General features: G+C 41.7%; 2 protein-coding genes across 3 annotated transcripts in view; both read left to right on the top strand.

Moving 5' to 3' along the window:
• The window catches only part of LOC143030876 (uncharacterized), a 49753-nt gene extending 48436 nt beyond the window's left edge, over positions 1-1317 (top strand). For both annotated transcript variants that reach the window (XM_076194101.1, XM_076194099.1), the window contains exon 5: positions 1273-1317. The gene's annotated coding sequence lies outside the window, so the exon portion shown is untranslated. The remainder of the gene's footprint in view (positions 1-1272) is intronic.
• On the top strand, positions 1277-8383 carry LOC143030875 (uncharacterized). Its single transcript, XM_076194096.1, has 3 exons — positions 1277-1428; positions 3399-3510; positions 5943-8383. The coding sequence occupies exons 1-3, from the start codon at positions 1312-1314 to the stop codon at positions 6278-6280; spliced, it is 567 nt and encodes a 188-aa protein (XP_076050211.1). The 5' UTR covers positions 1277-1311; the 3' UTR covers positions 6281-8383.
• Positions 8384-24807: the final 16424 nt, after the last annotated feature.

Genomic DNA, 24807 nt, shown 5'->3' with positions numbered 1-24807 from the left:
GTCCTCAGATTTGCGACCATCTGCTCTTTGTCCATGCTGTTCTTGGCTGTTTGGATTGGGAAAAGGTTTGGCAGTGAAGAAGGTGAAGACTGATTCCCTGTTTCGTGAGCAATCAGAGATGTTCCACAAATCAGAGCAAACACCGGAGGACATAACTGCTGCAGGAGAGAAAGCTCTGGTATCACTGTACGGTGGTACCAGAGAGGAAGGACTGGACAGCTTAAGATACAAGCGGTTCTGTGACAAGATTTCCAAGAGCACATCTTCCGTGGAACCACAAACTCTACCCCCAACATCAGCAGCTGCAAGATTCCATAGCCTCCGTGTCTATTACCAGGTAATGGAGTGGAAAGGAACATGTGTCAACATGAAGCCACAAGATTGGGGATGGCACATTGTGGGCAGAAGGTACATGCCTATACAGACAGATCAGCCCGCAGCACCACCGGAGATACTGGATGTCATCTGTTGTAGCTACAAGATAAACTGCAAAACAAGGAGGTGCACATGCCAAAAATATGGTCTCCATTGCACTGCCGTGTGTAGAGAATGTCGTGGTACAAGTTGTTCTAACTCACAGGTGCCAGATTGATCAGTTAATGTAGATGACGACGCTTAAGCCGGATACCGCAAAGTGGCACAACTGGAACTGACACTCTTGAAATTAATGTTGATGATCTGTTGTTGAAACATAGGCTTACTGTTGTTCATGAGTATGATAATAAACTTATCTCTGGCTACAATCGTGTTTTCCTACATTTCAGTAGGCCCTAGGTTAAAAAATGCACCGAAAATATAAAATGTTGAGCAAATACATTTTAAAAATAGACATTCTTTCCAGCATATTGGATTTTTGGCTATAAATTCTTTATCCAATAAAAATGTAACCTATTCCACGTGAATTCTTGTGTTCAAAAACCCCATTTTAGCACTTTAAATGGCTCAATTATTACATCTAAATGCGGAGATATGGCAAATTATCGAAAATTGGCGGCCATCTTGAATTTATACAAATTAGACATATTTCCTCAACGTGGATTTCTTAGGACTTTTAGTATGATGTTCTAGACACCTCATGGCCATGCCCTGTGGTGAAAACAATTCTGTTGCAATTGGTTCCAAGTTGGGCCCTAAAATGTGCTATATTGCCTGGACTACATCATTATTATTATTATTATTGTTATTATTATTATTATTATTATTATTACTATTACTATAATTATTGTTGTTGTTGTTATCAACATCATTACTTGTTTTATTTATCTTTTGCAGCCCAAAGCTGGGGCGTCGTTCAGTTGGGGATGTGGCGTCATGGGTGACTGCACCACGCACCCCTGGAAAGTCATCATTTCTGTCATCACCTTCACTGTCACAATACTCCCTGTCTCTGACGGTTATAAAGACGAGAAGCCGCCAGCCACATCTCAGGTAAGCGAGCACTTAATGTATTATCACACTGGGATTCACTAACGCAGACCGTTGAAAGTTCGTCTGAGTAAAAACAACTTCGGTTACAATATATATATATATATATTTGAAACCTCCAAATATCAAATTAACTTCGTTATAGATGGCAAACCTGAATGATGTAACTAAGATTGTAAAGCTATGCATGTTAGACATGTTGATGAAATTATTTCTGTAATTAGCGAAGTCTTGTTCTAGTTACTCAAATGGAGGTAGAATCATCCCGGATGTCGCAGGAGAAATAGCCCAGTGGTGTGATAACCTCTGAAGGAGAAGGCAGGAAGTTTCTGCAGTCCATAACTCTCGCCTCCATTCTTTACAGAATTCATAAACATGAGATAATAGAGACAGAAACAAGTATTAGCTAAATAAAAATTCCGCCAAAATCTGATGCCAATGCGATCTCGCCATGACTTTCATTATTGATTATTGTTTTCCTTTTCAAAGATTTTCATCAATACATACATACATACATATACCAAGGCTTTTTCCCCCTTACAAGGGAGGTAGCCAAAAAGGGAAAGGCATAAAAACACTCCCACCCATTTCATCCCTACATACACTCCACACACCTCCCACCCTCCCTCTCATCTGAGCACCTCCTGGATGACGGGTCATCCCTGCACCCTGCCCACCGCCCTGGGTCAGAAGCAGTGTCGCAAGACACAGCACATCCACAGCAAGGCCGCTTCATTTAATCGGCGACCCCCCCTCTCCGTCCCCTCTTGCATATAAGGAGAGGACGGGGAGAAAATCCCTTCGGGCTGCGTCAAAATTTACTCACACATACTACCCCACCCCCCCACCTCCCTGCCCATTCCTCCTCATGCAATCACAACATCATCCATATACAACCATTCTCCACTCACCTCTGTCTTCCGTCCTCTCCCTTCCTTCCTCAACAGACATTCCCCTCTTCCCCAAAGCCCCCTTCACCCCATCCATCCACCTCATCCTAGGACGTCCCCTCATGTTCACTCCCTCCACATCTGCCTTCCATACCTCTTTTACTAGTCTTTCTTCACTCATTCTTTCCATGTGTCCAAACCATCCTAATATTTCATCAATACTTTCTAAATACTTTAACGTTTTCTTTAATTATTTCTTTCATTGATGATGTAGGGATTGTATTGAAGAATAACACAGTATATTAAAGACCTCAAAAGGAGTTTTATATTTTATTGCACAATACGACGACAATGAGTAGTGTGAACGTAACATTTCGCAATATCTTGTCGAAATGTCTCGCAAGAAGGGTGACCGAGTGATGATATCTGAAACACTTCGCTCAACTGACGACATTGTGCAATAAAATGGAACCATGAAGGGGTAGACAAATATTAGCACAATAAAACCATGTCGATATATTATATTGAGTCAATCATGTAGGTATGCTTTAGCATGCTGTCCTGACTTACCAGTTGTGTCGTCGATGTTGTGCCCAGTAACAAATAACTAAATTGTACAACATTTCATTTGTACAACACTAAATTAGTTTTTTTTTTTTTTTATATAAGCCTCACTCATTGGTTTGCATCATGTCAACGGCAATAATTATTGTCGAGTGGTAGGCACTTGGAACCGGAAATGAGATCACAAGAACATGCATCATTCTTATATTTTATTTGTTTGCCGAAATGATTTACGTTGATTCATTATTATTATTATTTATTATTATTATTATTATTATTATTTGGGAACTGCATGCACGGGATATTGACAGAATATCGACAACTAAGAAATGGACTTTCATCAAATTTTCTTTAACTTTTTTTTTTTTTTTTTTTTTTTTTACAGCCCATTTGAATCTCAAGTTAACGCGTAACCACTGACAAAAATAAATAAGATAAATTATAATTGCCATGGGATTTGTCTTTATAACCTAAATCACGTGGAGTAGCATTGCATCAAAATGTATTTCTTTATTACAGGAATATCAAGGGGTCGACGTCGTCCTTATGACAGTAGTCCGTTGCGGAGCTCTACTCTGCACTTACCATCAATTCCGTACCCTTCACAGAATCGGCTCAAAGTATATATTAGGTAAGTATAGAAAACAATAACACTATTACTTGAAAGGTTTTCCTCCAACATCTAGAACTTTTTCTACAGTAAAATAACTTTGGTAAACTATTTTGTTTTCTCAAAAATTGACAGAATGGCATTTGACTGATTTTTTCTGGAATCTGCCTAAGGTTAGGATTTGTCATATGGATATGAAGTTAATTTTTCAAATCTTTAATCATCGAGTGATCTTGATTAAATAAAATTAAATTTAGTTCTTCACCACGTAAAATACATATTTAAAGAGAATAAGAGATATTGTGTAAATAGTATTACTGTCGTTGAATTGTCGTTTGAAAACGTTCGTTTAAAGTCGTGTCTACAAAGTCAAAGATTCTCTATCAATATCCTATGATTTAAACTTAGTACATTTCCCACAGATAAAATACATTGTGAATTGCAACTTTATAAAGGAAAATTGGGAAAACAATTTGATGCCAACGATTCCATAAAGAAGGGTAACATAGTAATGTTTTCTCGAAATATCGAGAACAGTTTGGGCGGGAAATGTAGAGTTTGCAGGTCTGATCCAAACTTTCAGTCCTGCATTCAACATATTCATTTGATATTCATGTTTTTGTATATTTCATGGTAAGTGATTGTAATTAACAGAAAAAGGATACATACATACATATACCAAAGGCTTTCTCCCCCTTACACAGGGGGTAGCCAAAAAGAAAAAGGCATAGAAACCACTCCCACCCATTCCATCCCCTATATATTCCACTCCCCTCCACCTCCTCTCCCCCTCTTATCTTGGCACCTCCTGGATGACGAGTTGTCCACTGCCCTCCCTGGGTCAGAAGCAAGACACAACACATCCAGAGCAAGGCTTGGTAAACGTTAAAAATCATAACAGCATAACTGAAAGCAAGTTTATGAGGAATGATGGAAAGGGTCGTGACATAATTATGCTGCACTCCAAGTAAGTCACCTCAGGTTGTTGGGCCCTGCTGCTGCTGCTGTGGAAGCACAGCTTCTTGCTGCATCCCCAATTAATACTTTACAATAGAAACTTGATGTGAAACACATTTATTTGAAAAACAACATACACATGTATAATACCAAGGGCTATTTCCCACTTATGAGGGATGTATCCAAAGTCAGTCATAAATCCACTCCTGCCCATTTCATCCCCACATCCACTCCACTCCCAATCACCACCCCTCCCTCCCTCCCTCCCTCTCTCTTTTCTTGGCTCCTCCTGGATGACGGGTCATCCCTGCATCTCGCCCACTACCCTGGGTCGGAAGCAGTGCAGCAAGACAGCACATCCACAACAAAGCCACTTCATTTATTTGTTGACCCTCCCTCCCTCCCTCCCTCTCCATCCCGTCATGCAGAAAAAGAGAAGACATGGAGAAATCCCTTTGGGCTGCATCAAAATGTCATTCACACGTACGTACTCCCAATCCCCCACCCACTCCCTTTCATTCATCACAGCATCATCCATACACAACCATTCTCCACTCACCCCTATCTTCTGTCTTCGCCCTTCCTTCCTTCCTTCCTCAACAGACATTCCCCTCTTCCCCAAAGCCCCTTTCACCCCATCCATACATCTCATCCTAGGTCGCCCCCTTATGTTCACTCCATCCACCTCTACCTTCCACACTTCTTTTACTAATCTTTCTTCACTCGTTCTTTCCTTGTGTCCAAACCATCTCGATGATACTCTTTCCTCAACCCTTTCATCTCCCAACTCCTCCTCCACCTTGCTCTCCTCCTCACCTCCTTGTTTCTCACTCTATCCAGCCTAGTAACCCCTACCATACTCCTCAGGCATTTCATCTCAAACACATTTAAAGTCCTCTCCTATGTTCCATCTTTCTGCCCCTTACAGTACTGTCGGCACAATCACTTTTTCACACTACAATCTCCTCTTGGCATCCATTGCCAGATGTCTATTTCTTGTTACACTTTTTAATCCCCCAAAGCATTTCCTTGCTTCCCTTAATCTACACTCCACCTCCACTCCTCCCTTTCCTACCATACCCCCCCCCCCAAGTGTCTAAAGCTATCCACCCACTCCAGCCTCTCTTCCTTAATACTTGGAAAAACAAAGTAATGCAATTACAAAAAAAAGGGGGGGGGGCAAAAATTTATTGATGGGCCGCATAAGAACCTTTGGCACGCATTCATGCATGCATGCATGCATGGGACCCACAGGCCATAGTTTGCCCTCCCTCCCCTGCAGCATGGCAAGGAACAAGGATAAGGTGCTGAGATGGGAGGGGCAGGGCATTAAATGGGTTTTGATGTAATTATATTAATGGATTTTAGTCTTGACTCAGCTACTTCTTTATAATGGATAAAGGACTTTTGTTATTTGTATATAATCGCATAACTTCCCTTTGACAAAAGCAGATTTATGCTCTTTGACACTCCAAAATGATCCCCTTTTTATTTAGGTGCACATCAGGAGTGTCCTGGAGAAAATGCTGCACAATTTGCCAAGATAGTTGCTGCTACACTTTTGGCCAGAGAACTGTCTCTGATGGCAGCGCTGTCAGCAGGGCACCTCGTCAAGAGTCATCTCATTCACCACAACCGTGCTGCCAAAGCCGCCGCCTCAGCTCCTGCTCCCGCTCCTTGTGTCACTGCCACGCTCCTCCCCACCACCACCGCCACACTACCCACGCCGACCACCACAGTCACATCAGCATCACCTACGACGGCCACGTCTACACTTTACAAAGGATTACAAAGGCGGAGCATGCCGACAGGAGACCTTTTGATCCATATCTAGGTCGGATGCAAAAAAAAAAAAAAATCATATTAATAATAAATAAAAACTATAATAATATAAATAACAAATAAAATACATAAATAAATGCATAGGTATAGTTAAAATAATAAACAGGTAAATAGTAAATGATAATAAATTGACATATAACTAATAATAAATGAAAATCAGACGGACAAATTATAACAAAACAAAAACAAATAATATAACATAAATTATAATCATTACAGCATCTTACTTAGGTATTTATCTAAATGATTCTTAAAGCTTCGAACTGAACTACATTGCACTACCTGTGCAGGAAGTTTATTCCATTCATGTCCAGCACAGACGCACCATCCACCACAGGCACACTTCCTCTCATTGCCCATCACAGTGACAGACCACCCTACATCGGGTACCACTGCAAGTCCGCTTCCTGCTACCCCGTCCCCACCCTCTGCAGCAGCAGCAACACTGACTCTCATATCTGTGGTATCGGCCGCAGCTGTGTCCCCAGAGACTACGACCACATCCATCCTACACGGATACAAACATGACTCCGGACACAAGTTCTCCCACGAGTGTTGTCACGCCCCCGGAGGATGCGTCACCGGGAACTGGAACTCCCGTCGCAGTGTCTTCTTGCAAGAGAGAGAAGGGGGGGCCCTGGCAGGTCAACCAAAGAGAAGCTTCAGAACCTGAAAGCAGGCTGGCTTCAGTGTCGTTCGCCCAGCACCGTATCCTCTTCCTCCTCCTCCCCTTCTGTGGCAACCGCAGTCACTCCCGAGGTTTGCGCAACCAACCTCTGCACGTGAACCAAAGTAAGCCCAGGAGCAGCAGCAGCGTTAGATTGCTGTCGTGACTGTAGAGTCGTCAGCACAATAATCTTGTGACATCCATCTCTCAGCATATGCTAACAACATGTGCATTCCTTACTCTTGGAACTTTCAACTGAACATTGGATTGCTTGGTAAATTCGTGTTTGGATCAGTGTGTATGACACAAATTTATACCCTCGTAAATTGAGTTACGGTCACAAATGTCTGACTGTATATTACAAGAGTTTATGTATATATTGGCACCATGTATGTGTGTGTGTATATATACGATCAGGAAGTTGGATAAGTTGATTATCCAGTGCAACAGGTAAGGGTAATGTTCAGGAATTGCATGAGAATGCGTGAGAGATAGTGCTATTTTGCTTTAGGCGTAGCTAATGTGTCGTGAGGATTTGATGTCTTCCCAGTAAATGCAAAGCAGACAAGAGTAGGACATAGACCAACAAGTAACGAGAGGATGAGTCAGACGACAATGGAATATAATGAACCAGACCCTTGGTCCAACTCGCCAGTGGCGACAGGGTTCAAACCTCCGTCACTTCGACCTCTGCTGGGAGTAGTGACGGTGTAACCCACTCGCCCAGATGAGGATCCGTCCGACATCCAACTCATCCTCTCCTAACAAGAGGACGATTTAGAATCTGAATTTATATAAAAAAAAAAAAAAAAAAAGACTCGAAGTCAAACCATGCAAGTGAAGCGAGTCGGCACACATACGAAAAAGGATGCCGCCACAGGTGATTAAATTCAAGCTGACAACAACAGACAAGGATCACTTTCATTTTTGTTCCTGCAGTTTTTACTGGACTTGTGGCAGATTACATACAGCATGTCTATGTTGAGCAATCGTGCCTCGTATGCTCCCAAGTACCTTGCAGGTCCTTGCACAGTTTGCCGAAAACATGCTCCTCGACAATAAGATAAGGCAGCTGAATCCACTTAACCAAATAAAGTGGAAACCACTTGTTTTGTTATCAGTGTGGGGAAGCCATGTTGAAATAATTAACCCCTGTCTTGCACTACGGTATTTAGAAGATATTTGTTCCAGATTTTTCTCCAGATTCTTCTTTGTCTTTCTTCTTTAAGGTTGGCCTTCGGCAGGCATGAAAAGGGTTTTGACGGGTCGTCGTGGGCCAGCCAGCTTTGAACCACCTCTGAACCTTGACGTCATAAATTCTGTGTAAAATACGTTAGCGAAGGGTTTAAACGTAATGTGGTCTCGCAGTGCTACTTGTCGTGGAGCACATCATTACAAAGGATTACAAAGGCGGAGCATGCCGACAGGAGACCTTTTGATCCATATCTAGGTCGGATGCAAAAAAAAAAGAAAAAACATTAATAATAAAATAATAAATAAAAACTATAATAATGTAAATAACAAATAAAATACATAAATAAATGCATAGGTATAGTTAGAATAATAAACAAACAGGTAAATAGTAAATAATAATAAATTGACATATAACTAATACATACATACATACATATACCAAGGCTTTTTCCCCCTTCCAAGGGAGGTAGCCAAAAAGGGAAAGGCATAAAACACTCCCACCCATTTCATCCCTAAATACAGTCCACACCCCTCCCACCCTCCCTCTCATCTGAGCACCATAACTAATAATAAATGAAAATCAGACAGACAAATGATAACAAAACAAAAACAAATAATATAAGATAAATTATAATCACTACAGCATCTTAGGTATTTATCTAAATGATTCCAAGAGCTTCGAACTGAACTACATTGCACTACCTGTGCAGGAAGTTTATTCCATTCATTAACTACACGGTTGGCAAAGTTGTTTCTACCTACTTCCAAATTGAATCTATTTCCGGACAGTTTGAGACCATTGTTTCTTGTCTGAAAACTAGATTGACGACTAACGGCAGCACTCGTGAATTCGAGCCATTTTCCCGTTGAAAAGGCACAAGGTGGTGTGCTTGTTACGCAGACAGCTAGTTTTGGTTACGACTTACGATGCACAGCATACATAGGTGCTGGTCCGCCGAAAGTAAATCATTCAAGCAACTTCATACTGTGTCTGTCTTGGTACTGATCGTGCTCAGGACTTTAGCTCATCGTGTTTTCATGGTAATTGTATAAAATGTAGTGCATTAATTCCAGCATGGGTCACAAGTTTGCTCATTGTCGATTTGATTTTGATTTAGTTTAACGTCGTCACAAAACCCTTGTATCAGGAGGCTAGGGCTTGGTAGTTTAGAATTTAATGGGCCATGTACTCGGTGTGCTGTGATGCATGAGGGGGTGGGGGGGGTGAGGGAGTATGTATGAGAAATAAATTGACACAGCCCGAAGGGATTTCTCCCCGTCTTCTCCTTTTCTGCATGAGGGGACAGAGAGAGGGGGGGGGGGGTCGCCGAATTAATGAAGCGGCCTTGCTGTGTCTTGCGACACTGTTTCTGACCCAGGGCAGTGGACAGGATGCAGGGATGACCCGTCATCCAGGAGGTGCCAAGATGTGAGGGAGGGAGGAGGGGAGTGGAGTGTGTAGGAGATGGAATGGGTGGGAGTGGTTTCTATGCCTTTTTCTTTTTGGCTACCTCCCCGTGTAAGGGGGAAAAAGCCTTTGGTATATGTATGTATGTACTTTGTCCTACTCGCTGGTGGCAGGGCTCGAAGCACCGTCCCGTCCCGGCGATCGGTGCCTCGTGTAGCAAGACCCTAATTAACCTGCTCAGCCAGCCAGCCAGCCAGGCAGCATCCTGCTCATTGTATGTATGGCAAGCCCATGATATTTCAAACCACTTGAGGATAGGGATGATTCGCCTTTGTATCTGAAAGTTCAGTATATCCAAAAGTATTTCTTGCAAGATGCATGCTGGCCAAGTGTATTAGGCACCACTACTTGTGGCAGAGGTTGGTTGGTTGTTGTGATGGCAGTTTGAACCCTCCCACCAGTGAGTTGGACCAAGTGCATGGTTGATTAAATGACATGCTACAATGACCTCTGTAAGGGGCATCATCCTAACCTCCTGATATGGGGGAATTTACGACCGTTGATCCGAATCAGTAATTTTTTTTTTCCTATAACTAATATGTCGCACATGTAGATACAGTACAACAACAATGAAGTATAATGGATTACAAGGTATTTTTGCAGTGCTGTAATTTGATAGAGTTGATGAAAGTATTAGGATGGTTTGGACACATGGAAAGAATGAGTGAAGAAAGACTAGTAAAAGAGGTATGGAAGGCAGATGTGGAGGGAGTGAACATGAGGGGACGTCCTAGGATGAGGTGGATGGATGGGATGAAGGGGGCTTTGGGGAAGAGGGGAATGTCTGTTGAGGAAGGACGGGAGAGGACAGAAGACAGGGGTGAATGGAGAATGGTTGTATATGGATGATGTGATGCATGAGGTGAAATGGATGGGGGGTGAGGTAGTATGTGTGAGCAAAATTTGACGCAGCCCGAAGGGATTTCTCCCCGTCTCCTTTTATGCAATTGGGGGTCGCCGATTTAATGAAGCGGCCTTGCTGTGGATGTGCTGTGACTTGCGACACTGCTTCTGACCCAGGGCAGTGGACAAGGTGCAGGAATGACCCGTCATCCAGGAGGTGCTAAGATGAGAGGGAGGGTGGGGATGTGTGGAGTGTATTCAGGGATGGAATAGGTGGGAATGATGTTATGCCTTTTCCTTTTTGGCTACCTCCCTTGTAAGGGGGAAAAAAGCCTTGGTATATGTATGTATTATCATTATCATCATTATTATCACCACCATCATTATCATTATCACCATCATTATCGTTATCACCATCGTTATCATTATCACTATCATTATAACCATTATCATTATCACCGTCATTATCATTATCACCATCATTATCATTATCATCATCGTTATTATCATTATCACCCATCATTATCACCATTATAATTATCATTATTATCATTATCATCATTATCATACTTATCATTATCATCATCATATAATGTCAGTGAAGGACAAAATATAATTTTAGGAAGGGATACCGGACAGAATGTCAATGAAGGCCAAAATATGATAGGATGTAATGACAGTGGAAGACAAAGTATCACGATGGGATGTAATTATAGTGGAGGAAAAAATATAATTTTAGAAAGGGATGCCGGACATAATGTCACTGAACGACGGGAGGCCGGCGTGAATCACGGTGATGAAGGGGGACAAAATGTACAAAAGAGATCGGATGACCGTGATCGACCAGATGTCCGTGATGGGGGAAATGTTAATTTTGATGGGAGAAATGTTAATGAGGCATTGAACGTCAATGAAGGACCAAATAATAATATAGAGCAAGGTATAAATGAAAAACAAAATGATAATGTAAGACATGATATTGAAATTCAAAATGTGTCAAAAAGAAATAATCACGAGTTTCTTAAAACCATGTACTTTAATGCTCGTAGTATTAGAAACAAATTTCAAGAAATACAGGCGTATGTCAAAAGCGAAAATCTCGATATGATAGGAATAACTGAGACATGGTTAAATGGTTCAGAGTTCGAAGCTGAATTTAATATTGCGGGATTTAAACACTCATCAGGATAGAAACCACAAGAAAGGTGGGGGTGTTCTATTGTACGTTAAAAACAATGCTTATGTTTTAGAGAAAGTGAAACAGGATGCATATGATAGTTTGTGGGTTGAGTTAACCCAAACAAATGGACAAAAAATGAATATAGGTGTAATATATAGGCCAAAGATATTATCATTAGCAGACGACAAACTGTTATTTCAAGAACTGTCTAGTTTCTGCAACCGGGATTTATTGATAATGGGTGATTTCAATTTTACTGACATTGATTGGATGACCCTTGAACATGGCCATATAGGTAGTCGCTTGTTTGATTTTCTTGGTGACAATTACTTAATTCAGCATGTAAAAGAGCCCACAAGATATGGAAACTTACTCGATCTTTTGATCACTAGCCGCGAAAGCATGGTAACTGATGTAGAAGTCGGTGAATCTGTTGCAAATAGCGATCACAACCTAGTTAGATTCAAACTCCTAAATAATTTTAGAATAGATACTTGTGTTTCTAAAATACCCGATTTCAGTAAAGCTCAGTTCATGGGACTACGTCAGGAGCTTCAGCTTACAGATTGGGAGGCAAAATTAAACGAAAGACCTGTAGATCAGATGTGGGAAATATTTCAAAATACGCTCACTAAGATGATTCAAACTTGCATTCCTTTTAAGGACAGAAGTCCCCCAAATCAGGCTCGCTCAAAGTGGCTCGACAAAGAAACTGAAAAAAGTATTGGTAAAAAGAGACAGGCTTATAAGAAATATAAGTGCTCGGGTGCATCTAATGACTGAAAGTTATGTATCAATACAGAGATATTTAAAAAAGACAATAAGAAAAAGAAAACGACAATACGAAATGAACATCGCTGATAAATCCAGAGAGAATCCCAAAGAATTCTATAGTTACATTAGAGATAAAGGTTGTTAGGAATCACATTGGTCCACTATTATCTGCTGACGGTCAACTTGAATATTCAAATGAAGGAATGTGTAATATCTTAATTATTTGAGCTCGGTATTCGTAAACGAAACACAAGGTGAATTCCAAACTGAAACCTGTGAAAAGTCTCGGGTAAACTTACTACGGTAAATATAACAAAAGAAAAAATTAAAAGGTGTATAGACAAACTCAAAGTTAATAAAACACCAGGGCCTGACGGTTGGCATCCAAGAATCTTAAAGGAAATGAAAAATGAGATTGTTGTTCCATTATGAATTATTTTCAAGAAATCCATCATATCCGGAGATGTCCCAAGAGAATGGAAGCTAGCTAACGTTACTCTCATATTTAAAAAAGGTGACAAAAAGAAACCAAATAACTATAGGCCTATAAGTTCGACTTCAATCGTAGGAAAAATAATGGATACTATCATCAGAGATGCTATCGAACATCATTTAGAAAGTAACCGTTTGATAAATGATAGCCAGCATGGTTTCAGACGGAAACGTTCTTGCGTGACTTACTCGAATTCTACAACACAGTTATCTCGAATTATGACAAAAGAAACAATATAGATTTAGTATATCTAGACTTTGCAAAAGCTTTTGATACCGTCCCACACGAAAGACTACTTACTAAATTAGCTTTGCATGGAATAAGTGGTAGCCTATTAGGTTGGACTAGTAATTGGTTGAATGGTCGAAAACAGAGAGTTGTTTTAAATGGAAAAACTTCTGGATGGAAAAGTGTTGCAAGTGGAGTTCCTCAGATTTCCGTTCTTGGGCCACTTCTATTCATAGTATATATAAATGATATAGACCATGGACTAAAATCTGTTTCCAATTTGCTGATGATACAAAACTGTGCGGAGTGGCAAATGATCACTCAAACCAATTAGATATTCAAGAAGATTTAGATAAATTACAGCAATGGTCTGAAAAGTGGCTAATGAAATTTAACACAAGGTAATGCACATAGGTAAAAACAACAGTAAGTACGATTACAAGTTATTTGGAAATTCGTTAACAAAAGTGGATAGTGAAAAAGATCTCTGCGTAATTATCAGTAACGACCTCAAATCATCCAAGCAGTGTATTTCAGCCTCTGAGAAAACAAATAAGATTCTAGGACTGATTGCGCGATCTTTTGATTTCAAAAGTCCATCACTCATTAACAAGCTATATAAATCGTTAGTTCGTCCACATTTGGAATATGCTGTTTCTGTATGGTCACCGAATCTCATTAAAGACATTGAGAGACTGGAAAAAGTACAACGGCGAGCCACAAAACCGATTCCAAATATCAAAAATAAATCGTACGAAAATCGACTAAAACATATGAATCTGTTTTCCCTAAAAAAAGCGTAGACTCGGAGGTGACTTGATACAGGTCTTTAAGATTCTAAAGGGAATTGACAACATCAAAAGTGACAAAATTTTCACATTGAATGAGAATCAGACAAGAAACAATGGTCTCAAACTATCCGGAAATAGATTCAATTTGGAAGTAGGTAGAAACAACTTTGCCAACCGTGTAGTTAATGAATGGAATAAACTTCCTGCACAGGTAGTGCAATGTGGTTCAGTTCGAAGCTTTAAGACTCATTTAGATAAACACCTAAGCAAGATGCTGTAATGATTACAATTTATTTTATATTTGTTTTTGTTTTATCATTTGTCTGTGATTTTCATTTATTGTCAATTTATTATTTACTGTTTACCTGTTTGTTATTCAACTATACCTATGCATTTATTTATGTATTTTGTTTGTTGCATACATTATTGTAGTTTCTTATGATTTTTTTTTTCTCATCCGACCTAGATATGGACCAAAAGGTCTCCTGTCGGCATGCTCCGCCTTTGTAATCCTTTGTAATAAAAAAAAATTGATGGTTTGTACGGAGCTGCCTAATGTAGGCCTTATGATCTCCTGCAGTCTCCTTTATTCTTATGTCCTTATGTTGTATGTGTGATATAAAAAGAGTCATTAAAATATTTTAAAATTTTGAACTGTTGTGGTATTTTTCCATTAATCTCTTTGGTACGAGTCAGATGATCGCGGGAAGCATCAGCTGCCTGATGCACGATGATGCATCGCCATACTCGTGTTATGCAGCAGCATTACTCGTTCTCTTCCACTATGACTGTTATAACCACAGAAAATATGATCAGCAGGCCGATTCACAGAATTTTGGAGTCACTCGGCCACAACTGCAAAATAGATATAACCATGACGCAGATGCCGGCATCCTCATGTAGGTATAGGGACAGTTTCCCACATTTTCCGCCATTGTCACTTTATCACATACAAGAGGACAGCTTCCAACATTTTGTTAATTTCATGATCATTATTAATGTGCGCCAAGGATAATGTGACTTATGGATATCACAATTCAAAATCAGAAATCAATATATGAAAAGAAAAATATTAATGAAATTGAAATGCCCATTATTATGGAGTCCTATATCAATATATAAAAGTATAATTATTTCGGTGATTTATAATTATATACAAAAAGGGGTTGCAGTTTGATAACAGTTACTCAGTAGTGAAGGCGACTGCCATATCTTTTCACGCAGCTCCCGACCCCACCCACGAAGAATAGTCGAGTTAGACAAAAGCCTTTATTGGCTTCACTGTTGTAACTAAGATAGAACTTTGTAAATCACATGGTAGAGCGGTCAGTCCCCGTTCCCTCGGGTTTGGGTACAAGTGCTGTGGGGAAGTAGTAGGACGGACGGCAGGAAAGAGACTGCGAGTACTGCGGTATGACCAACTCCTCCTTCACTACCTCGGTCAGAGTGCAACAACACTATCGCCCTGAGAGGAGGAAAACCAATCGACGACGCGGCCCACGAAGACCGGAGGAGACTGCAAGAGGCCATTACTATGAGTACTGCCCTGCTGTCTAAACGATAACCTTGGCCCGTTTGAATATATATTAGATCACGTCGCCCTCTTCGTTTTTCCAGTGCAAGTTAAGGTGCATACACATCTCTACGTAATAGATTGTTATCCAGTTCTTCAATCAGCAGTGTTAAGTATATTGATATAGGCTAGGAACAATATCCAACAAATCCTACATTAGCAATCAAACCCCACATATTCACATCATAACCGATGTTCTTAAACAGCTTTAGTATGCCTGTGAGCAAGACTTCTAATTCACACATGCCCAATCCTGGATGAAAAAAAAAAAAAAAAACACCAGTACTTCTATCACTCACCACTACTTCCTACATAGAACAGGACTTTTAAGTAAACCACAGCTTGTGAACGATCAGATCGTAAGGAGTGGATTTCTGGATTATGAAACCAAAACAGATTAGTTACCCCTTGATAGAGCTTATGATACACTTACACTTAGATGACTTCTGTCGGTGATCGACGCAGCTAGACTGGGGTCCCACTGTGACCAGGCAACTCCCTCACATCAATGGTCCAATCGATCAGTCGGTTGGCGTTGGGGCTGGTGTATCCTGGTGTTGGCGGCTGCTCTGTCTGGTATTTTGGCCAACCATATATCCAGATGTTTTTTGAAGGTGTCTGGAGACACCCCTGTTATGTTTCTCAGTGTGGGCGGGATGCAGTTGAACAACCTTGGCCCACTGAACGAGAAGCTGTTGTGTATTCTGGACTTGATGCTCAGTGTTGATTCACGAGTAGTCCTCACATAGCACAACCTCCCTGTTCTTTGGTGGACTGTTTCTCGAATACAAGTGTTGGGCACCCTCTTTTCTAACACCTTCCAGATGTAGATGATAATATAGCGTTCCCTGCGCCGTTGGAGATAAAACAGCTGCATCTCCTTCAGCCTCTCCCAGTAATTCAGTTCCTGGAGCCCATGTATTTTGCTGGTGAAAGTCCTTTGGGGCCCTTCAATCTCAATAATTTCTTATATTTTCTAGGGACACCAAAGTTGGCAGCAGTATTCTATGTGTGGTAGAACTAATGATTTCCACAGGGTTAGCATACACCTTGGACTTCTTGTCTGGAAGGTACGTAGGATCCACCCTGATAGATGCCTTGCTTTTAATGTTGCTTGATTGATGTGATGGTAGAAGGAGGCATCACTGTCCATACTCTCTCCCAGATCTTTCACTATGTCCTTAGCAATGATTTCTTGTTGGTCACACTAATACTTTGTCGAGTTCTTGAGATCTAGATGGTGGCCATAGCGTAAAAGCTCAAACTTGTCTCCGTTCAGTGCCATGTTGTTCTCCTCTGTCCACCTCAGGATTTCATTAAGGTCTTGCTGTAGGTCATCGGCATCTTGTTGTGTGCGGATCTTCATTTCCATTCGCGTGTCATCGGCGAAGGATGTAGCTGTAGAGCGTTGAAGGTCTCTGTCTATGTCCCCTATCATGATGAGGAACAGTAAGGGACCCAGTACAATACCTTGGTGGACACCGCTAATAACACTGCTTGCCTGTGAAGGATTTCCTTGGACGTTGACTCGCTGTTTCCTATCAGATAAGAAGCTGTGCAGCCATTTACCTAGGACTCCACATATTCCAAGCGCTCGTATTTTGTGTAAGAGAATCCCATGATCCACCTTATGGAACGCTTTTGCAAAGTCGAGGTATATGACATCGACGTTGTCCCCATCTTTGGTGTCGTCCAGTATTCTGTCATAGTGAGCGGGTAGTTGCGAGAGGCATGAGCGTCCTTGTCTGAATCCATGCTGGCCATTGTTAAATGCTTCTATGGTTTCCAGGTAGTTAACGATTGCTTTCCGCACTACCCTTTCCATTGTTTTTATCAAATGGGATGTTAGTACCACTGGTCTGTAGTTTCTGGTAATGCCCTTGCTACCCCCTTTGTGTATTAGGGTGATTGTGCCATATTTGAGGGCTTGTGGCACATGCCCTGCTTGTAGAGACATAGTCCATAGCAGTTTCAGGGGTAGAGCTAGCTGAAGTTTACATTTCTTTAGCAATTGGGCATGAAAGCCATCTCGTTCTGCTGCTGCATTTGATGCGATCTTGTTGATGGCCGCTATTATTTCTTGTATAGAGATCTCTACTGAAGATAATTGGTGTGGCGTCTCCTGGGGTTCGCTGAAGAAGGTGTGTGGATCGATTACCTTTCGGTTGGCTAAACACACTCTTGTATTGCTGTTTGAGCAACTCTGCTATTTTGAATGGGTCGCTCTCGATTTCCCCAGCTGGATTTATATGTGGTCCTATGGTTGGTGTACTCTCTAGTTTCTTGTTAGCATATGAGTAAAAGACTTTGCTATTCATTTGAATATTAGAGATTGCTCGTAGTTCCCCTTGAGCCCTCTGGTCTTTGTAGGACTGAATGTGTTTTCCCTCGATTTCCTCGAGTTCTCTTTGAATATTAGTAGTGGTTGGTAGGTGGGTGGTCTTTTGGAGTTTGACTTTTAGCCTTGTTCTCTTCTTCATCAAGTTTGTCCTGTCTCTTGGAATAATTTTTCTTCGTTTTTTAGTATTTGTTGGTTTAGGAGGCATCTTCTCTGTAGGATGTCCAGGGCTCCATCAGCGTCTTTGTCTTGGAAAAGAGTTACCCAGTCGGTCCGGCCTAGTTCTTTTCTAATCTCGTCCCAATCTATATCTTTGCTGAAGAAATTCAGGTCTTGGAGAGAGGAACAAGGGAAGTGTGCCTTTTGTTGAGCTATTTGTTGTTTAGTAAAATGCGTTGTCATAACTTTGATAAGACCGTGGTCAGACATTGTTGTCTTGGTAACTTGATATGCATGTACTAGATCATATAGTTGTTACTGAATAGTAGATCAAGTATGTTGTTGCCTCTTGTTGGAACTTCAATGAATTGCTTGAGATAGGCTATATCGGCTAGGCTGATCATTTCCATTGCTTGCCTCTGTTCATTTGTCGTTCCTCCTCGTATATTCCTAGAGGGCCAGGTTATTATTGGTAAGTTAAAATCGCCTGCAAGTATGACTTCAGTGTAGGGGGATGGCAGGTGATGAAGGAGTGGTTGTAATTTTTCTTAAACTTCTTTGAACATTTCCTCCGTGGTGTTTGATGGTCGATACAAGGTTGCAATGATTAGGTCGAGCTTCTTTACATGTACAGCTGGCAACTCTGTTGTTTATTTGAGAAGGCAGTAAGAACTTCGGTGTTTGCTGCTAAATCCTCCCTTAAGTATGATGCTACCCCTCCATGACTTCTATCCACCCTATCAGCTCTGAATAGGGGGAAATTCTGAATATTAATTTCTGCATCTAGGATAGCTTCGTTAAGGTGAGTTTCTGTGAGGGTAATAAAGGTAGTCCTCTCTTCTGCTGCCAACTCTTCGAGCACTGGTACTTTACACTGGTTGCTTTGTGGGTAAAGCCCTCTGATGTTACCCACAAAGAAACAGTTTAGTGGCAGCTCCACCTCCCCATCAGCTTCCGTTCGTGGTCGTCCGCTTGGACTAGTAGCCTCGTCATTATTATTTGTGACTGTTTTTCTAGTGCTAGCATTCGTTCCATGAGACGCTCTAAAAAAGCACTCTGGTCTGCTGTGCATGTTGCTGGGGCTAGGGTGATATTGGTCTAGCGTTCTATTACTGAATCCTGGACCTGGTTTATTTGCCAGCTTTTGTCGGCACCAGTGCTAGGTATATTTGGGTCAGTTGGTGGTTGTGATGTGGTAGGTTTGTGTGGACCTGGAGCTGCTTGTAGTCGGGAATGGGTTATAGGTTGTACCTTTTGGTCATTATCCATTCCTTGTGGTCTCTGGGTCTGGGTTTCCTTTACGTGAGGGAATCTGCAGTTCCTCTGGTGGCATGTTCCCTTGTGGAGAGAGCGTCTGCATACAAAGGGGTGGAAGTTAACACATTTCCATCCCAAAGTGCATCCGGACCTCTTGTCTAGCCCATGCCTCATAAACTTTTGGCAGAATTTTGGATACGACTCTTTGCATCCATTGCCCACTACACCATATCTACATTCATTCCTTAAGTAGTATCTGCATGCTTTTAGCTTCATCTTTGTTTGGGGATTCACTGGCCCTGTGTTAGACGGTGCAGAGTACTGGACAGATGCAATCGAGGTACCAGGTGTGTCCCTCTTCTCCTTCGGGTTGGGGTTAGCCGTGGGCGGTTTAGGGGCATCCATCCCTTATTGGTGTTGGGGTTAACTTAACTATATCAGTCTGGCTGGAATTCAGGTTTTCTGGTGTACTACCTAGATTATCCTTTACATTCTCCTTTGTTTGAGATTCCTGGTTAGATGTAGGCGTACTGCCTAGAATTTCGCTCATCTTTCCCTTTGATTGAGATTCTTTGTTTGGTATTGTACTGTTGTTGTTGTTGTTGTCGTTCCCTAGACTGTCTGTCCGAGCAGTCCCGTCTCCCCAAGGAAGGCCACAGCCGAAACTGGGTTTTCCCACAAATCCTTTATAGAGTGTATGTTGTGTTGTTTGCGTGCATGGTTGTGTATAATGCAGTCTTCCATTATGTGTTGTATGGTATGGGGTGAAGTGTTACATCCTGGGCAGCTGTTCACAACACGGTCGTCCAGCCTCTTCTGGTAGCTTAGAAGTGCTGGGTGGTGACCGCATCGCAGTCTGGCCAAGTGGACTCTGTCCTTTCGTGGGAGAGAGGATTCAGAAGGGTGGATATCAGGGGGTCTGGCATGCAGCAGTGTGTTGTCTTTCAGTGTGTTAATGGAGCGGTGAGTGATATGATTATGAATATGTTTCCGGAGGCTGGTATTTGGTGGTTGTGGAGGAAGAGAAGAGAGTATCTGTGCGTAATAAAGGTCTTTGGGTGTAGTTTTAATGTTTCTTGGTGTGTGTGGGTGTTCTGCTATGTAGTGTAGCGGGTGTGATGTGTTTGTGGTGGCTGCAGCAAGTGTTTGTGTGCCTCTCATGTCGAGGTGGTCCTTGACTATGAGGACTTTTGTTTCATGGTGTAAATGGTCTGTAGGTGTTGTATTTGTGCAGCCTGTAATTGTTTTTAGGGCTTTGTTTTGTATGATTTGAAGGGTGTTGTGGTGTGTCTCACTGAGATTAGGAGCCCATGCAGGACTCGCATAATTCATCACTGAGCGTATGCATTGTTTGTATATTGTTATATTAGTTTCTTTGTTTTGTCCAAATGTTGTTCCAGTGATTGACTTAAGTGCGTTAAGTCTAGGTGTGCATTTGTTTTTTATGTTTGTGAGGTGTTGTTTGAAAGACATGGATGTATCGTATGTTACACCAAGAATTTTCGGTGTGTTTGTGTGTGGTATTAGAGTGTTGTTGATGTAGAGATGAGGTATGTATTTGTGTTCTTTTGTCCAGTTGGTGAGAAGTGTTGCTGTAGATTTGGTTGGAGCTATTTTGAGTCTGTTTGTGATGAACCATGTGTTGAGTGTGTCAAGGTAAGGCTGGATTATTTCTGCAGCTTTGTCTGTGTTACGATGTGTGCATGTGATTGTTATGTCGTCTGCGTAGGAAGAGATTTGTATTTCTGAGGTGTCTGGTGTGGGTCAGTCATGCATGTATAGATTAAATAATGTGGGGGATAGAACTGATCCCTGTGGTACTCCGTTCTTAATGTTTCTGATGTGCGATGATTGGCCATTATATGACACATGAGCATTCCTGCCTGCCAGATAATTGGCCAGCCATCTTTTGGTGTTATTGTGCATGTCTGTGTTATATATTTTATTTGTTAGGTTGTGGCGGGGGATAGCATCAAAAGCTTTACTAATGTCCAATGTTATAAGAAGTGTTCTGTGGTGGGGCCTATCTGAATTGATGCCATCTAAAATTCTTTGTGTGAGGTTTGTCAGAAGAGTGTTTGTGGAGTGTAGTGGCCTAAAACCGTGTTGTGAGTCAGCAAGGGGAATATATGGTGTGACAAGTTTAAGTATTAGGCGTTCAATGACTTTAGAGGGGGTGCAGAGAAGTGTGATTGGGCGGTGCGATGTTGGGATTGTTGGGTCTTTGTTCGGTTTTGGAATGGTGATTATTTTACCATGCTTCCAGATGTCGGGTATAGTGTTGTGTGAATAGCTGTAGTTTGCAATGTTTGTGAGTGCGTGTATACCTTGTGGTCCAATGTGTTTTAGGTGGATGTTGCTTATGTTATCAGGGCCACAGGCAGATGAGTGCTTGAGATTATGCATTATGAGTTTTGTCTGACTGTCTATGAAGGGTGTATAGTCTGAGTCTGTGGGGAAGTCTTTCTTACGTCGAATGGTGCGTCGGTCGTCAGGGTGAGATGTAAGATGGCTCGTCTGTGCAAAATGACGTATGAGTGCGTTTGCTTGTTGTCTGTTTGAGGGTAGATTATCTGTTGTTGTGATTATTGCTGCATGAGAGCGTGTAGTGTTAGTGTTGGATAATGTGATGCTGTTGAGTGTTTTGTACAATTTGCTGGTGTTTGTTTTGTGATCAAGTGTATTGATAAAGTTTTGCCAATTTTGTGTTTTTTGTTCGTGTATTTTATTGGCAATCACAGTGTTTAGTGTTTGTATTTGGTCTGCTATGTTTTGAGGGATAGGTGTGGGGGTATCGTGTTTAAGTGTGTCACGTTGTCTGATGAGGCCTTGGATTTCTGGTGTGAAGTTGGGGTTGTGTGATTTTCTGTTGCCTCTAGGGATGTATCTCTTGTCTGCGTTTTGTATGATTGTATTAAAAGCGTGCACAGCATTGTTTATGTTTGTGATTGGTGTACTGTTAAGTGTTTCAAAATGTTGTTCTGTCTCTTCAGTAAAGGCTTCCCAGTTAGCTCTCTTGTAATTGGTGTGTGTCTGTGGCCAGCTGGGGTGCATCTTGTTTTGGTGGTGATGATGATTGGAAGGTGGTCAGAGCCAAGGGCTCCGACCACTCTCCATGATGTTGTTGGGGTTAGGCAGGGGGAGCAAAAGGTGATATCAGGAGAGGAGGGAGTGTAGAGGGCTTGGTATGGGATATGTGTATGATTATGCGTGTTGTTCATGATAGTCAATGAGTCGAATTGAGTCTGTATATCAAGCCCTCTGTCTGTGTCAGGGTTGTCGACATACCAGGCAGACGACTTGGCGTTGAAGTCACCACCCATGATCAGGTTGGGGATTGAGGTTAGTTGGCTAAGTTGAGGTCTGAAGGTGTTTGGAACTGTGGGGGATGATTAGAGGGGAATGTACATGTTAACTATTGTCAGTGTTGAATTGTTGCCTGTGCGGATACGAATGGATTGGGTTTCTGTTGTGTTATCTGTGGTAGGGAGGAGAATTTTGGTTGTGGCACTTGTGTCCACAAAACAGATGGAGTGGTGGATCAGGGTGATGAGTCCACCGCCATTGCCGTCAGTCCGGTCTTGTCTGATGGTGGTGTAATTATGAAATGATGGTGTTTTGTGTGAGTGTCTTAGTTTTGTTTCTTGTAAAATCGCAATGTGTATGTTGTGTTGTTTAAGAAAGTGTTCAAGTTCATGTTTTTTAGTGTTAATACCGTCAATGTTGTGTTGTAATATGTTGATGTTGTGTGTTTTGTATGTGTTGTATGTTGCCGTTTGGGGTTGAGGTTGGGGTGGTAGTGGGGAAGGTGTAGGATCTGGGTCAGGGGGGTGGGGGAGGAGAGATCGGGGACAAAGGAAGGGGAGTACTAATCGGGGGTAAGGGCAAAGGGAAATTGGGAGTGGGTAAGGGTGTTGGCTGTGGTTGGGGAGGTGGGAGTGGGGTTACTGGAGGGCAGGTAGAACATGTCCAAGTGTTTGTGTATTGGTTTGTGTCAGCAAGTGTTGTACAAGTGAGGTGGGCCCAGTTTTTGCACATATTGCACTGAACTGAGCCCTTTGTCTGTCTGCTCGAAGTAATGGGTTTAGAGCATGTTGGGCATGTGTATTTTGTGGTGGGCCCAGGATTGCTCTCTACATCTCCGGCTAAAAGTAGAAGAGGGGTGATCGCCGGAAAATCACCCCTCAGTGCAGAAAAAACGTAACATTGTGTGTTGGAAAAAAAAGGATTGTGGTACTCCCCCAGGTAGGCGTAGCTCCTCCTTGGGGATCGGTGCCATCTGCGTAGAGCTGATGGCCCCCAACTCTTGGGGTTGGGGGGTGGTCCCACGACGTAGACGTTGCAGCTCCAGGACCGGTATTGTACTGTTGTCCAGTATGCTGTGTGTACTTGTACTACTTGGGCCTTCACTAATATTCTCCTTTGTTTGAGTTATTTGTTTTGGTGTGTCGCTTGTATGTGTTGGTGAAAGTGGGTTCGATGCGTTCAGGGAGGCACTGATATCTCTTGTCAGTTTGATCGTTTTTGGGAGTTTTTTTTTTTTTTTTTTTCCTGCCAAATTAAAGCGTCTTCCGCCTCCTTTGTTTCGTTCATCGCTACGTCGTCGTCCCCGTATATCTTATCAAAACACATTTTACACGTGCATTTTCTGTTTGTTTTTATGAAGACATGATTTGATATAGGGGAAGCCCCTTGCAAAGATAGTGGATCCAATTAGGGCATCCATTGCAGCCTGTGGTGTGATCAATGTCTCCGTCCGCGCCACACGAAGCGCAAATATCTGTATGTGATTGGGCGGAGGCAGCGGCCATGAAGCTTTGTGCGTTCGACGCTTGATCGCTTGGGTTTGTTTACGAAATTGGATTTGCGGGGTTTCGCTTATATGAGGCACTCTCACTCGACTGGGACTTTGATGTTGTGCGTGTGTGTGTACTAATTTATTGGATAAACTCTTCAGAACAAATATTTTCGGTAAGTAGGGGTAAACCATGTCAAAGCATTTCTAAAAGTGCCTTTGTACATTTGAAAAAAAATTGAAATAGTTTAGACATTTGCGTCACGAAAGTTGTAAGCAAAGAAGGAAACCACACAGGTAAGGAAAAGATTATTGTAGGCGTTTGCTAGACAGTGCCTACATGATTAGATTGATGCCTGGAAGTTGCAGTCCATTATGGCTGTAGCTGTCTAGGTGTTGGGTACTTTAGAATGCTGTAGGTTAGTAATGAGATCAAATTAGGTCTTGTTCTGTTGAAAGAAAGCCAGCGTTTCAAAAATTGTAGAGGGGGCTGTCAAATAACAATAGCCCCTTAAGAACTAGGAAGTAGTTAACGGTATATGCTGATGTTTTACAACAATTCCAAGTACTGAATAAGAATTTTGACTTAGGTGTAGAATTAGGTATATGTTAAGATGCATGCTAGTCTTTTCTAATCACCGCTGATGTTACTGTTGATTTGTGGTACTATTCATATCTGGGGTTGAAAATACTGAGAATGATAAAGCTAATTGTGATACAGGTAAGAATTGCAGACTTGAGATTTAACATAATGTAACC

This window comes from Oratosquilla oratoria, chromosome 12 (genome assembly GCF_046742065.1).
Source record: "Oratosquilla oratoria isolate Oo_2021 chromosome 12, ASM4674206v1, whole genome shotgun sequence".
Lineage (NCBI taxonomy): Eukaryota > Metazoa > Arthropoda > Malacostraca > Stomatopoda > Squillidae > Oratosquilla > Oratosquilla oratoria.
This window is presented reverse-complemented; position numbering and strand designations above follow the sequence as displayed.

Excerpts from the sequence above, each read along its gene's own strand:
- LOC143030875 (XM_076194096.1), top strand. The coding sequence starts at position 1,312 with ATGGGTGACTGCACCACGCACCCCTGGAAAGTCATCATTTCTGTCATC. Across the intron at positions 1,429-3,398 it reads AGCCGCCAGCCACATCTCAG|GAATATCAAGGGGTCGACGT; the intron begins GTAAGCGAGCAC and ends TCTTTATTACAG. Across the intron at positions 3,511-5,942 it reads CGGCTCAAAGTATATATTAG|GTGCACATCAGGAGTGTCCT; the intron begins GTAAGTATAGAA and ends CTTTTTATTTAG.